The sequence below is a fragment of the Falco naumanni genome, chromosome 13 (assembly GCF_017639655.2).
Source record: "Falco naumanni isolate bFalNau1 chromosome 13, bFalNau1.pat, whole genome shotgun sequence".
NCBI lineage: Eukaryota > Metazoa > Chordata > Aves > Falconiformes > Falconidae > Falco > Falco naumanni.
Genome location: NC_054066.1, coordinates 28828692 through 28843731, shown reverse-complemented (window position 1 = coordinate 28843731; position 15040 = coordinate 28828692). Strand labels below are relative to the sequence as shown.

Sequence of the window (15040 nt, the reverse complement as noted above, 5' to 3'; positions counted from 1 at the left end):
CAGATGGAGTTGGACAGACTGTCCACAGATTTCCAAGCAGACAGACAAGAGCAAAAATGAAATGCTGTTCGCTTGAAGGCAACTGAGAGCTGCATTATGATTTGAACCATCAGCTTTTGAAGACAATCTTGCCTTACCCAAGGACATGGTTATCACCTCTGAGTTCTGAAAACATTTAAGGATAAATCTGCTCTAATACCGTTAATACTGGAAAGTGGAAAAAACAGAGGAAAGAGGCAAAGAAAGTGCAAGGTACTTCTATACTGCACTGCCAAGAGGTTCACCTACAGATCGCGCTTTTACTCTTTCTATTGTTTGTTTTGGGAATAACGTTGAGCAAAGCATTTATAGCAGATAGCCCTGTCCACATGCAACATTTTGAGTAGTGTGTAGACAAAAGAGGATGCAGTATGCCAGACTTGACAGTCAACTTGTTTTCTCTGCTGCATCGGTAGTTTAATAATATCCTTGTGCACCCACAAAGACAGCTCTTCTGCCTCTTTCACACGGTTTTCTCCCTGTTCCAGGTCCCTGAGTGCCCTCTCATACCACTGCTCTTCAGCTGAACCTGGGCACTTCAGCATCTCCATGAACATGCATTTCTTTGCTTTCCCATCAGCATCAACCTTGCTGCTGCTGTCAAGGGTGCTCCACTGAAGGGCACCCAAATAAAAGGCAGTGATTAAAAAGGAAACAAAGGGAAAATCAGTGAGCTCAAAAATCTTAGAGAAATAGTTTAATGGGAAAAAGACAAACACATTTTGCGCTTTCAAGCTGTAATTAACAGACTGGCCAGGACCAGACTGCTTGCAGGAATCTGTGTGTTGAGGCTATTACAGCAAGATCAGTGACGTAATAATGCTCTGTGTTTCAAGGGGGAGGAAAGAAGAAAGAACCAGGGAGTTATACATGCCAGGGAATTGCCACAGTGGCCAGAGGGAAATTCAGCAACAAACCTGCACAGACTGTTGGTATTTTATACTAAGGATAACTCAGAAAAAACAGCCATTGCAGGCAGGATCCCAGAACGGCACAGGAGATTATCCAATGATTGCAGGCAAAACACAGCATCTACACCCAGGAAGCTGAAGTAGGTTGGGATGTTACAGGGTTTTTTTGAGGTTGTTTTGGAACAACACTCTGCAAGGACACACAGAGTGAGCAAACCATCCAAGGACCAATTGCCAGAAGCAAACATGAGTCCTAGAGATCGCAAGGTTCCTTCTGTGCTCCTCACTGTCCAGTATACAAGTTGTCTCCATGGGTTCCACAGGCAATTTTTGTAGTAACCCAGTCTCTTTCAAGATGGGCATGAAAAACTCTACTGGAGCAAGATATATAGGAATGCCTAGAGATACGTTTTTTTGGTCAGCAAGTTTGTTCCTAAGCACATGGGGGGAAAAATCTCTGATCTTGACCCAACTTTGCTTCTTGAGTTACTTATGCTGCTTGTTTTGTTTTGTTTTTTAAATTCCTTATTGGTGTGTGTGTTCCTGTGGTTCCCTGGACCTCATCTCTCCCAGTTGATTCTCTCTGAGAAACTTCAGATAGAAGTGCAATGTTCAAGTCCCACACATGTATGAGGAAAACAGACTTCCTTAAAGAAAAATTGGGAAAGGCGGCAGAAGGGGGGGGAGGGGGAAAAGAAGGATAGAATCCTGGACCTCAGCCATGTTGGTGCAATATCCATCTTTGTATTACATCACAGAAGTATAATCTTTCCTTAAAATTTAATAAGAGATTTAGGCCAGGTATAAGAGGTTCTTCTTTGTCAATATTTGAACTGCTGTCTTAACAATAAAAACAGCAGTGCTTATAATTACTCCTACTACTACTGATACTTGGGAACTCCAAGTTCTATATATCTATATATCCAAGAACTTGGGATATATAACAGCAGGATTCAACTTTGCTTACAGGAAAGGATATGCGGACACAAAGATTCATCTTGATGTGTTACCGTATTAAGTCAAGCACATGCAAGCCATTTGTAGATAATAAGAAATAGTTTGCTCTTCTTATTTTGTCATGTGTTTCTAGCCTTAAAACATATCACATATCATCATATTTTAGTGCATATCTGCCAAGATCATTACTCACAAAAGGCATCTCCTGGAAATATAAACATCCCCCTACCACACCAAGAAACAATCCAGACAAGCTATGCAAGAGGAAGCAACCATGCTAAGACACATGATAATCACTGTAATTAAAAAGTGTGAATTTTAAATGCCATTATAAACAAATAATTAAAAACAAAAAAAATATTACCCTGCACTTGCATTTCTTCTACCAGTGTCCAGAAGAATTCAAACTTACTAGAAGTATTTAGACTTCTTTTTTGTTACAAAACCTGTGCTTTATCCCCCTGCCCCAAGCTAAACTCTTCCATAAAATTATTTCCCTGTACTTGAATGTATTTATATGTACATATATATGGATGCATAGTATTCTCATACCTTTTGTTCCACCTTTAGAAACTGAGCAAGTTCTTCAACAGTGAGGTGATCCTTCTTGTCACTGTAGCTTAAGAGCAATAAGTAGAGATCTCTACGTAAGGACATCATCTTGTAAAACACTGAAAATTCTTCAAAATTTAGGGTTCCTTGGTTCTCATCTGTGTCTGCTTCCTAAGAAGTAAAGACATTCAAGTAAGCATGCTAAACAGAGTTGACTTCAGGGAACAAAGCAAAACAGGATTTACATACGTAAACAGAAATTTAATAAGTTTTAGCCTGCAAGATTCTGTTCACACAAATCCTAGTAGGCTAAAATAACAGCAAAATTACAATACCACCTGCTGGATTTTTTTTGTGAAAACAGTTACTATGCCAAAACCACAGGTTCCCTATCTTCAGTTTTGAACGTTTCCCTTGTAAAAAGGCTCCCCCCTGGGCTTTATTCTGATCTCTGTTACTCTCCTGTATGCCCTGCAGTTATCCTGGATTAAAACATGGCAAGGAACATAATTTCACCCTGTGGCTTCCTCTAACAACAAAGTCTGACATTTTAACATATTCAATATTGCAGTCTTAAATGTATATTAATTCAAACTACAACACTCTCAACCCTGTCAGCACTCTGTAGAGGGGAGATCTGCAGCAGCAGTACAACTCCACACAAAAATATAAGCCCAATAGCCGCAGTCTTGATGGTAGTTTTTGTTCATCCTCAGAGGTAGGAATAGAAGAAAACAGTATTAACGCATGTTAATACAATCTTTTTACTGTGAACACCTGCCTAAGAGGATTGCTTTGGATTTTCAAAACAAAGAATATATTCTGGAGAACTGCTGTCAAACATTAGGTAGGTCTCCACAAAAAACAAACTTCAGGGAAGCTACAACTCTTGCTAAGTTTGAGGCTGTAAGCAAATAATGGAGACAAAGTGAAATGAACATTTAAAAACATGCTGTTGTTCCCATGAATAACGTCCTTTGTTGATAGCTGTATATGTTTTTTTCTTTGTAGTTATAAACCCCCTTCCATTCCAAAGTCATGTTCTGTTAAAAATGGTGCTTCTTTCTGTCCAGATCAGAACACCTTCTGTGCAGAGTCCTTTTAACACTGACTTGGGTTTGAACTTGGCTTGCCTCTGCAGCGGTACACCAAATACAAGTTCTTCTCCAGACAAAGGGCATCCTCATCTGGCTACCACTTCTTCCTTCTCAAGAAAGCTCTTCCAATTGGTGTCCAGCCTTACTTCTTCTATAGAAGAGAAGTTAGTCTAATAGCAGATGCAATGACCATATCTCTGGCCTGTTTTTCTTTCCAAAGATCCAATTTTATTTTCCCTTCATATAAAGCAATCTACTGAACTTGAAAGCATATCTTCGAACAGGAATCCATCCTTATACCAGCGACTTCTAGTACACACACACACAAGTAGCAGCCCCATATTCCACTCCCAGAGGCAGGACCTGGACTGCTTCATAAGCCTAGCCACCCCCATGGAGCCACAGGTGCTCCTCCAGGCTTTGTGCCATGTCCAGAACCATAACGCTAAGTCACACGAACAGTACCACCTGAGCAGACCAAGTGGAAGAACAGTGCAGAGTGGCTAAATATAGGGGTGAGGATTTGTCCCAGAGTTACTTGGCTACTCCCTTAATCCTGCATTAAGCCCTGGAAGTCCCTAGGGCTTTCTGGCACAAAGCACTGCTCATGGGGTAAGGCCTTTAAGATTGAGCCCTGAATGACTAACAGCAAACCAACCTTCTACAATTTTCATATTTAACCTTAATAACTTTAACCATGCCTGTGAGTTCTAGGATACTAACTCAGGTATAGGCTGGCAGCAACAGCAGCAAAATAAAAACACGTAAAGCAGCTTATTTTAAACCAAAAACTGCCTCTGATTATACAAAGGACAATGGCTGCTAGAGTGCCCTACTTCATTCTTAGACAGTTTAAACAGTGCAGACAGAACTTTCCCACCCCCCCCCCCCCCCCCCCCCCTTTCGATACATGGCTTCACAACTCTCTGCTCTCCTGCAGCAGTCAACAGTATCAGCAAAACCCAAGGATCTCGGGAAGCCGCATTTCATTACCTCTTGTTTAGCAGTCTGTCATCTGAGCTATAAACTCAGATCACAGCAACTAAGCAGAGAAGAAAATAATTCCTAGCTATCTGGTGTCAAATGGGATTTTAAATTATTTTACATCTAGTAGAAATCTTCAGTGACATTTATAATCTCCAGGAACAAGTACAACCCAAATTCACCTCCACAGCACAACCCCCCCAGTTTCCACGCTACAAGTCTTTGGGGAGTAACTTGATCTTCCATAGATATATCTCTAATGCAGATTTTATGCCAGACTAACAAAGAGCTTTTGACCATGGAAGATTCTTCAACTTTCCCATGTTTTATAGCAAACCAGCTTTTGGCTGATACTGGTTTTGAAGATTTAAGAAAATGTTATTTTGGCTTCCATTGTGTCCTTTGCTTATCTTTCCTATCCTACAGTAAACACTAGGGCTGGTGGAAAATGATAACTGACAGAAGTAGAACATTGAGTCTGGCTAAGTAAGAGGAAGTTGTTAAAAATCTTAATTAATAGTTCTGTTAAATACTTTTCCATAAAGGAAATGAAAAATGATTTCAATAGAAACAGAGTAACTTCACTGTCCATCAATGCCAGCATAGAACAATCCAGTTCAGAGAGATGAAAACAATAATGCAGAAAAAGTACTGTTGTCTTCTATGTGGTTCATGTTGTTAAAACAACATTCTGATGCATCTTTGTCTACAAAAAGGTAAGACTGTGAGGTGCTGGAAAGGACAGAGTTTTAAGTCCCAACTCACAGATCCTGTTCTGGATCCATCTATTTCTAGACCATAACTGGCACTATCTTACCACAACAACGCTGGGTGCTAGAGGCCACCAACCTGAAACATCTGCCGGACCTTCCTGCGGGGCAGGTTAACATTTAGTTTACGCATCAACTGGTGGATCTCTTCTATATTCAGCAGGCCATCTCCATTCTTGTCAGCCTCCTCAAAGGTCTGTTTGACCCAGCTACAAACGTGTCAAAGAAAGGTACAAGAGGGTGATTTCCTCACAGAGAAGAAAGGCAGCACAGCTGGGCAAGTAAAGGACAAGACTTGAACTCAGGAGAACAAGACCCTGCCCCAGCTCTTCTGGGCAGGAGGATAATCCTCCTTAGCAGAGGACCTTAACATCTTCCAGGAGAAAAACTGAGCATTATTCAGTCCAGCCTTCACAAACATGTCTTTTTCAAGCCAGTGCCTCTGGGTAAAATATTGAATTAACATTTCCCACAGCTTATATTAAGAGTTATTGGGGTACACTGAAATAAAGTCTATGCTGGCAAAGATCTGGCACTATCTACATCATTCTCCCCACACTGATGTCAAATCAAAGCATTTTTACTACTATACACCTTCTGGTGCAATGTGCTATTGCTGTTGTACCTCCTGCCTGGTGCAACTAAGACTGTTACATCTGAGGACCAATGGTTTTGTGACTCAAAGGAATCAAGCTCAATAGCCACCTGGATCAGGGATGATGTTAATCTAGTGCAAGAGGATGGAATAAGGAAGACACTGTGAAATTAGCCCAAGTACATTATCATCACCCTGTGGTTTCCATAAGAACCTCATTAAAAATTAATCCCTCTTGTTTTTTCCAAGCTCTCTCCTCCAAGACTGCCACACAGTTCTTTCATCCGTGTATTTGTAACTCTTCCATCTCTGGACAACTACTTTGTCCACCACTTCCTCTCCAATATCTTTGCCTTCACCTTGTGCCACAACTTCCACAGGACAGCAACAACTCAATAGAATCATAAACTGCATAGAGAAAATGAGTAGCACTTATGCATTTACTGTTTCTCCCCTCAAAGGGCAAAATGGCACCAAACAAAGCTAGCAACTGTCAAATTCAGAAAACAAGAGGTGATCCTTCACACAGCATATGGCTCATCTCTAATATAACCTTTTGGGGGATGTTCTACAGGTTTACATGGGATTGAAGTGACACTGAACCAGTTTTTTTCCCCCTTGCCCTTGCTCCAGTTTCATTCAAATGCTTAAAATTGGTACTGGTTTATGGCAGTTATTTACCACTAGGTTCACAGTACTAGCTCCTTTGTGCACTCATTTCTGCTACTAGTTTCTCCTCTGAGAATGTACTCTTTTAAGTTTTCCAGCATTGCTGGGCTTGCTCCAATATCGTCTTCCACTTCTCCCTTCATTCAGCTTGAAGGTCTCCACTTTCAAACCAGTACCTTTTACCCCTTCTTTGCACATATATCCCTTTGCAGATTTTGCCAAGTTCTTACACTATGTGGAACTGGTACAGGGTCATTTTGTCTGCAGTCTCCCAGTTGCCACATTTGATAACACAAACAAGACTTGGAAGTGATGTTTCACCAGTACAGAACATACAGCAGATATGCACAGTTTGGAAAAGTCGTGGATAAATATAGCAACCTGAGTATGTGTGCAAACAGAGCATGCAATATATCCCCCAAATGAATCTGTGCCTATCTTGTATCAGATTTAAACACTGAAAATATAAATTAAAAATACCTTAAGTATGTATATTCTCCAGGAGGAGTATTTACAAGAGACCACCGTAGATTTCTGTGTGGCAGAAGTTACAGTTTTAATCAACATGGGCTTGCTTTGGGATTGTAAATGTTCTTTGTATTTAACATACTAGTCAGCCCTGTTGTGAAAGAAACCACATCAAGAAAATATTCAATGGACATGGTCTGTACAAGAAGTTCATTTTGGTTACTTGCCCACAACAAACATTTAAGGAGCCTTGAAGATTTGTGCTCCTGACAATCAATGGAGGCTGAGAAGTACATACAGATGTCTGACATACGCTAACCAAGAGAAATCGTGATGGCCAGGACTTACGAGTCAGTTTACTAAAAGACTCCCAAAAATGTTAGGTTTCACCTGTGCAGAGGCTAACAATTAGCACTATCTTGTAAACAGTGCCTTCTAATGGAGCTTGCAATTTGCAGCAGAATAGCTAAAGCACAGCTGGGCAAGTAGAAAATGACAGAAATCCTGAAATCATGCCAAGGTTAGTATTTATTAAGATAACTAGAAATTACTGTTTTGACCCTTCAATAAGAATTTCACTACACAAAATGCAAGACTATCCCCTGATTTCAATGCAGTTTAATCCAGTTCCTAAGGCACAGCTGATACTTTATTGCACACATAAGTGTCCACATCAAACCCATTTCTCAAGTTTCCATTGCAATCAGTGGCACGGTTTTTGGTCACAAAGAGGAGGTGAAAGGACACCCTATGATTAAGTCACTAAAAAACAAGCCAGAAATAATGAATAAAAAGCTGGAGCTCAGGCTCATAAAAGGATACTGATCATGTGTTCTCTGTCGCTTAGCGAGCGAATCCTCGTCACTTATTCCAGCCAGCAAATATTTCAGTCCTGTGATCCAGGTGCGAGCTTCCTCTGGGTTAGATGTAATCAGATCCAGTGACTCCATGTGGTTGCCGTGGTAAATGGTAAAGCAACAGCTTGGGTCAAAGTTCCCCTCTGCATGGCGGTGAAAGATTTCAGACTGCCGACCTTCAGTGACTTTGTAAATGGAATCGATGACAACTATGGGAGGAAAAGGGAAAACAACAATTTACATGCTTGGATATCCACTCAACTTCTTTCTGTTTTTAGCATTTCTGAATTATTCAGGCTAAGAGTCATTAATTATTATTTTTTTTAATATTACATCTTGAAATCCAAAAGTGCTTTTTGATTCCTAGTTTTATCCTTGCTTTGGCCGTGCCACATGCACAGCACAGCTGCCTTGAAGGCAGGCCAGTGCAGGTACACAAAGGTTACAGCAAGGCTCTTTGAGCTATGTCAGAGGACTGTAGGCTATGCACAGGGGAGCATGGAGACAGATACCAAGTGTCTTCCATCTATCAGTGAAACGCTGTGTAGCTCCAAAGTGACTGCTCCCACCACAGCTGTGCTTTCTACAGCAGGAAGACAGGGATACCCATCACTGTGCTAAGGTAACATGGCTCCCAGTGCGATGGCACCTAACAGCTATGCTGCTCAACACAGCAGCTCTTAGCCACCATACACTGGCCCCAAACCATCAAGTGTCACTATCCGCAACCTTCGCAACTCCTTGTTTTTAATCTCAAGCCTCTGGGACAGTTCTGTGAATTTCTACTCCTTATTTTATTCAATAAACCACTAATTTGAATTTCCAATTTAAAACAGTGCAGCAGGAACAGTTTCAGTGAGAAATATTGCTACACAGTAACCTCAAAATGTAATAATGCCTAAAGAAAATTATTACGGCTAGTATTAAGAAACCTCAGTCTAAAATTTTCTAGGTTCTATATTTAAATTTGTGATGTTCACATTGAAAAAGAGTCCAGCATAGTTTGTTATCAAGTCCTTGTTCAGTTTGTTCACAATTCATATAAACCTATGGAAAAAGTTGACATGTGACTGAACTACACTCCCTTTCCTTTCATAATCTTGAACTTTTAGTAGGTGGTTAAACTCTACTCACACTCCTGAAAACCTTCAGTATCGCATCACATTTAAAATAAGCATCAAAAAGCATTTATTTAATTGATCCCTCTATAATTCACAGTCTAATAGAGAACTGCCCCAGAAAGTGAAAGAAATAGTAAAAGTTTACTTTTTGCCTTTTCGCTTTTTCTGGATGGTCGCCATCGGATGCAGGTCCTGTGCTCATCCAGGTAGAAGAGCCGAACTAGCCCTTTGGTTCCACTCTTCAGCTTAACCATCTGAGTCCCAGACTGCATAACACTCATGCATCTTTCGACTGTAAAGCAGAACAGAATAAATTAAACTGTTATCTAATTCCACTAATAAAATAACTTACTGGTCTTTCCAACATCTGCCAAGCATATACAATTTTTTTTCTACCTTCAGTTACAGAAACTAGTAATTGCTGTGTGAGACATACTATTTTTCTTCTTCTTCACTACTAGCTTCTCCATATAGGAAAATTAAAAAAAAAAAATCATCTATCAAAACACCTTCACAACAAAGGAGGCAAAGAAAACTTTACCATATGTTGAAGGAAACTATTTTATGGTTGTTCCACGCTCATCTCATTTAAATATTTTTATATTATTATACATAGTACTGTAATTTTAAACCACAGTACTCTGCAAGTTTTTTGAATAGTGAGATTAGCATTCAAACTCCACTTTCCTCCGGGCTCAATAATCCTTCAGCTTCTATCTTGTGCTTTTGACACTGTTAGAACTGCTAATAGAATTATAAACATACAATCCCTCCTCCCTACCACACACATTTACACCCTCTCCATCCTGCTACCAAATTTCAAGCACGTACTGTGATGACTTCCCTTCATCCACCCATCCAGGACCATAAGGCTTTGTTTGTCTGTTTTGACTAAAATACACTGGTCTCTTCCATTTCATCTCACATCTTCCCTCCTACAGTGTTCCAAACACTAGGATCAAGATAAGATTGTCTCTTGATCTCAGTTTATATCCATGCTCTTAAATTACCTTCTCCTGGTTTTATCCATTCACAGCCTCTCCTCACTCGTATCAGTCCAAATTCACCTCCCAGATGATTTGTTTACACTCTGGCTGGCTCCCAAATACTATCTTGGTCTGTCTCTGTTTCTTCTTATCAGCCGCCTTCTCTTCACCACTGCTCTCTTCAGTACTCCTCTTGGTATCATGACAAAGACTAATATGCCCTCCCACTCCTCTGTCAGAGCTAGGATTTATTTTCTCAGCTCCTGACACCTCTTTAGTTCCCACAGCATGTGGCAGAAGCAGCACAAGCAGCAGTGGACTCAGCACCAGCTGAAACACCACAGTGCTCCCATACACCAAAAGATGTCGTGGCCCGGCTCAGTTCATCTCCACGGCAGAAGCATGGCCAGAACACATCTTCCAGCAGAGAGCCACAAAACCCAGCGGCCATCAGTGAAGGAGTATAAGCCTGCTGCTCCTTCCAAAGCACCTTGGTCTGATGCAGTCAGAGCAGCATCCTAAACATTAGTCAAACACCGGCTGAACAGCCGTCATTGCTGGACCAATTTCCCCTGGCTCCCTCACACAACAGACATTGGCAAACCAAACTTCATATCAAATAACTGCATCAGAAGCCGTGGTTTTGCTCAGTAGTTGTCTTTCTTGGAGGAATGAGAGGACTCGGGTTGAGCTGAACAGAACCAAACTCTTCTGAAAGCACCACAGGTGCGCACGAGTGCAATAAATTGCCCTTTAAGTCCATAAATATATGGCCTTCCCTGAATCATCAGCCCCCTCAAATGAACAGGTGCATTTGGAAGCGCTTTAGGATGAGTCAGAAAAGTGACCTAAATCAAGCCAAAAATAGATGTTACACAGTATCCACATGTTGACTGTGGCGGTTTTAACCTCTATCTGAAGATGCACAAAATACCAGGAAGACAAGCCTTTACACCACAAGGAATGCAAAACTCAGAACCTTAAAGAAAGATAGGTTAACTGAAGCAAAAATAAGTCTCTAAAACTTACTACATACATACACACACACCCCTTCTCTTGGCAGACTCAGTCTTTTACCTTAGAACTGAGTTTAGATCAAGTTTGCCTTGGATTCATACCTAACCACCAAGAACTGTCCTCCAGCACAGAAATAAGGCTCTCCATAAGAAAAAGTCCTACCAGTGTGCATGGATATACAAGTTTGAACTGTTACATTAGCCTGGCACACAAACTGCATGCATGTTTATTTCACTATCAGAGTGATTGATTGCAACAGGGTTTTAGCTCAGGAAGAGGTTTAGCAACAAGCTACTCAACAGAGAAAATCTGCTTCTTTGCACTTAAGGCTATCAGTTTATTAATAAAAGTCTTACAAAAATAGCTAGTCACATAAGCCTATTCTCATCAGCTCAGTCGTCAGAAAAAAACCCCAAACTGATTTCACTAAGATGTTGAGAACAGCTAGCAAAAGGCAGAAGACAGACGACTACATTTCTTTAGCATAAGAAAAGCAGAAAGTGGGCCACACAATTACAGGCAACAAAACCACGGTGGGCAATAAAACAATAAAAAAACCCAAACCAAAACCACACACACAACATAAAAGGCAATCCAGTTTCTTCTTCAACATTTCAGTTGCCTAAACATTTCTACCTCACATTTGTAATTGTTAAAGATGCATTTCACATACACGTTTTCAGATAGACTTCAGAACCAAAGTTTCATGGAATAGATTTTAGAAGACTTTTTTCCCTCCACAAATAAAGAACAGTGAAGAAATCCAGTTCTTGCCAAATTCCACAGCATTGTCTATTTCTCAAATGCCATCTGCAATGAGTCTAGTGCCCAAGTAAGCACCATCTTTTCTGCTTGCACTTTTCCAGTTTCAAGAATATACCAGCAGAATGCAAACATTTAAAGAAGAACAGTAAACGTGTAAGAGTTCATTGCATCATCCCTACTGTGTAGGTGTTAGTAACAGAAAGAATCCACTTTAAAAAATGGACTATGGTAACAGAATACCATAACATTATAGGCCCACTGGATTTCAACTCTGCAAACCATTTACAAGGAACACCATCCTCTCCTTTAAGCTATTCACAAAATATAAGCAGACAAAGGAAAAAGTCTTTTGCAAATCTATTCCTAATATGCTAATTTCAGTCTCTAGCCAGACATTCACAAAAGAGAGACACCGCATATTAGCATCTGAATAAGTTGAAGTTATTGAACACAGGCAGTCCAGAATAAAGCTCCAGAAGAGCAATTCAAGAACACTTTTACTAAGGAATAGGAAAACTGGTTTCAGAAAAACATTTAATCCTCTATATAAACCATGAATACTAAGTAAATGAAGCAGCTCCTCAATGCAGATGCATATTAAAATTTTGAGAAAGCAAGACATAGTGTCCATTATATGGTGTTTTTCCAACATGAGGACTAACTGACCATTTTTTGGCCAAAGTCTGAAAACTATGTTAGACTAGAATACAATATAGTTTATGTGCTACTAGAAGAAATTAATTAATCTGGAAGTTCAAATAAGCTATTATGCATTGTATATTTAAAGCTCTACTTTCAAATGGAAAAAATCTGAAAACTACAGTCACTTGTTCCTAGAATTATGCACTTACTCTTTACAGCCTAAAATCATTCTAACAGACATCCTGTAGTTTAATGGGTTTTAATAATATTGAAATACCAGTCTATTTTTTCGTCTCAAAATAACCATTTAAAGCAAAACACACCTCAAGTCAGAGAGCATTTATTAATTTTTAGTTCAAGCAATGATAAACATTTTTAGTGATACACATATCTCCTTTTCAGAAGGAGCTGCTGCTCTATTAAATGGTAAACCAGATACAAACCCATCTGTGCCAGCTGGACTTTTTCTGAAGTAGCCACACTCCCCAGCACATGGTAGACCTCTGAAGCCAGGAGGAAAGCCATCCAAGCCCCTGTAAGTCCAGATGTTACTTAAAATCTTGCACGTTAGGCAGATGTTATTTACTCTACCTGACAACACTGTTCCTTGCTGCTGAATAAATCAAGCTGCTGCCTGGGAACACTAAGCTGGAACTCTGACCACTAACCGTACGCAGCCTTATGTTCAAAAAGCACTCTAATCCGCCCCAAATCAGCCAACGCTACCTTCCGTCCAGCTCTGCTCTAATCTATCCCCATGTGCAATCAGGTCTTTAATAACCAGGGAATAGCTTAGCACTGCACCCCGCAAGAATCTCTTGCAAAAAGTTACAGCTCTGTTCACAGGTTTAACGGCCATTCCCTGTACAAGCCCTATTTTTCAATAGCCTGCAGTTAACTTGGTTTAATTCTCAACAGTCATAGTTACAATGTACACATCTGCTTGCTGTTGTGCTTTACCACAAAGCCTTTAAGGCATACAGGACCTTTTAGCTGATACTAGAAGGAAAATGTGTAGGGAATTAAAACATTATACCTGGCAGCACTTTCAGTAAAACAGAAATGCACTTTGATATGCAGGGCACACCACGGCAGTAAAACAAACATCCACTCCCCATAAAACATGTTCATTCAAGATAAAATACAAATATTGGTCAGTTTGCAACCAGAGCCAACAGGCAGGCACCATGCAGGAGTGGCACTGGCACCCAAAGGACACTGGCTGGGACACTACGTGTACCAGCTGCCCCCATCACCCACACACAACAGCCAATGCTGCACCAAGGTTTTCTGGGTTACCCCAACTCCTGAATCCTTGGTTTTGCTGTGTCTTCAGCCCTGATTCTTCCCCGACCCTTCATTTCAGTCATGCAACCCTGAAAGTAAGCAACAGCAAAAACAGGTTTGAGATTTTTTTGCTGCTATATTTTGGGTTTTAGTTATTAAAGAAAATACTACTACCTAGCCATTAGTAGCAAAACTCTATTGCCAAAAGCCTGCAGCAAAATCTTGATGGAATACAGGGTGTTTTGGGTGAACAAGGGTTTATCTCCCTATTTTTAGCCACCTTCAGTGGGATTCTGCTTTAAAGGCATTCTTTTTTCCACCATTGCCTTCAAAGAACCATTACTTGCAAAGACGTGATGTTGACTACCAGAACAAAAAAAAAAAAAAAACCAACAACAACAAACCAACCACCAAAAAAAAAGCTCAAGGCCCCACACACTTTACTCTACGGGTCCTGTGCAGTAAGTCACATGCCACGTGCAAAGTTTCGACTAAACTTCCATGCTTGTCCTAAGTTTACTCACAGCAGCCTCTTGCCACTCTAGCACTCAGCTCACCCTGAGCCTAACCTCACCCACATTTCCGTCAGCTTTGGTGAGATAGCACAAGAAAGCCGTTAGAGAATGTACACAGGTCTTTAAACAGTAAGTTATTCATTCAATTTCAGGACAGGCAGTAAAACCTATTTTTGCAAGGGGCAGCATGTGCAACTGCTATATGCAAACAGCTCAAGTGTTCACAGCAAACCCTTAGTAAAAATTAATACAGCTGGCCCTTAGCAAATGCAGTAGAATGTAGATATATTTAATAGCTTTAGGAACAGTGTCTTACAACTGACTCTTTAAGATTGCACCACTGAAGTGAGATGGATTTTTTTTTTAATGAAAGACTAAAGCAATTTTTATTGCTGTCCACAAAACCAGTTCTTTCTTATTTTTTCCCCATTATACTACTATGTGTTAAGAAGTTAATATTTCAAAGTGCAATCAAAAGAAAAAAGGCTTGGTCTCCTGTCTTGCTTTTACAGACTTAAATGTTACAGCTGTCTGACGAAACAAAAAGATTAAATAAAGTATAAAGAGTGTTACCAAACAACGAGAAGTGTAATTATGAAAGAGGATATAAACTGTGTTTCTAAATTATATGCAACAACTGCATTAAGCCAACATTAAGCTTAAGGAGATAAAAGAAACCCATAAAACACAGAAGTTACTTTTTCAACTGCAACATCTGCTCTTCTCTCCTACCTTCAGTAATTTTGGTTTTACTGTATACTTTGTGAGTATATTGTTGGTTCTCCTCTGCAGAGAGGGAAGAGCCAAA

At 40.2% G+C, this 15040-nt stretch overlaps 1 protein-coding gene across 9 annotated transcripts in view; it reads right to left on the bottom strand.

Annotated features, from left to right (window-relative positions):
• The window catches only part of PLCH1 (phospholipase C eta 1), an 85595-nt gene that overhangs the window by 36792 nt on the left and 33763 nt on the right, over positions 1-15040 (bottom strand). For 4 of the 9 annotated variants that reach the window (XM_040613390.1, XM_040613393.1, XM_040613389.1 and 1 more), the window contains 4 exons: positions 9166-9312; positions 7865-8108; positions 5390-5519; positions 2460-2630 (listed from right to left, as the gene is read on the bottom strand). In XM_040613390.1, the coding sequence (XP_040469324.1) occupies positions 2460-2630; positions 5390-5519; positions 7865-8108; positions 9166-9312 (692 nt within the window). Of the gene's footprint in view, positions 1-2459; positions 2631-5389; positions 5520-7864; positions 8109-9165; positions 9313-12873; positions 13206-15040 lie in introns of those variants that run through there. The other 5 variants (XM_040613388.1, XM_040613394.1, XM_040613396.1 and 2 more) reach the window with 4 other exon arrangements.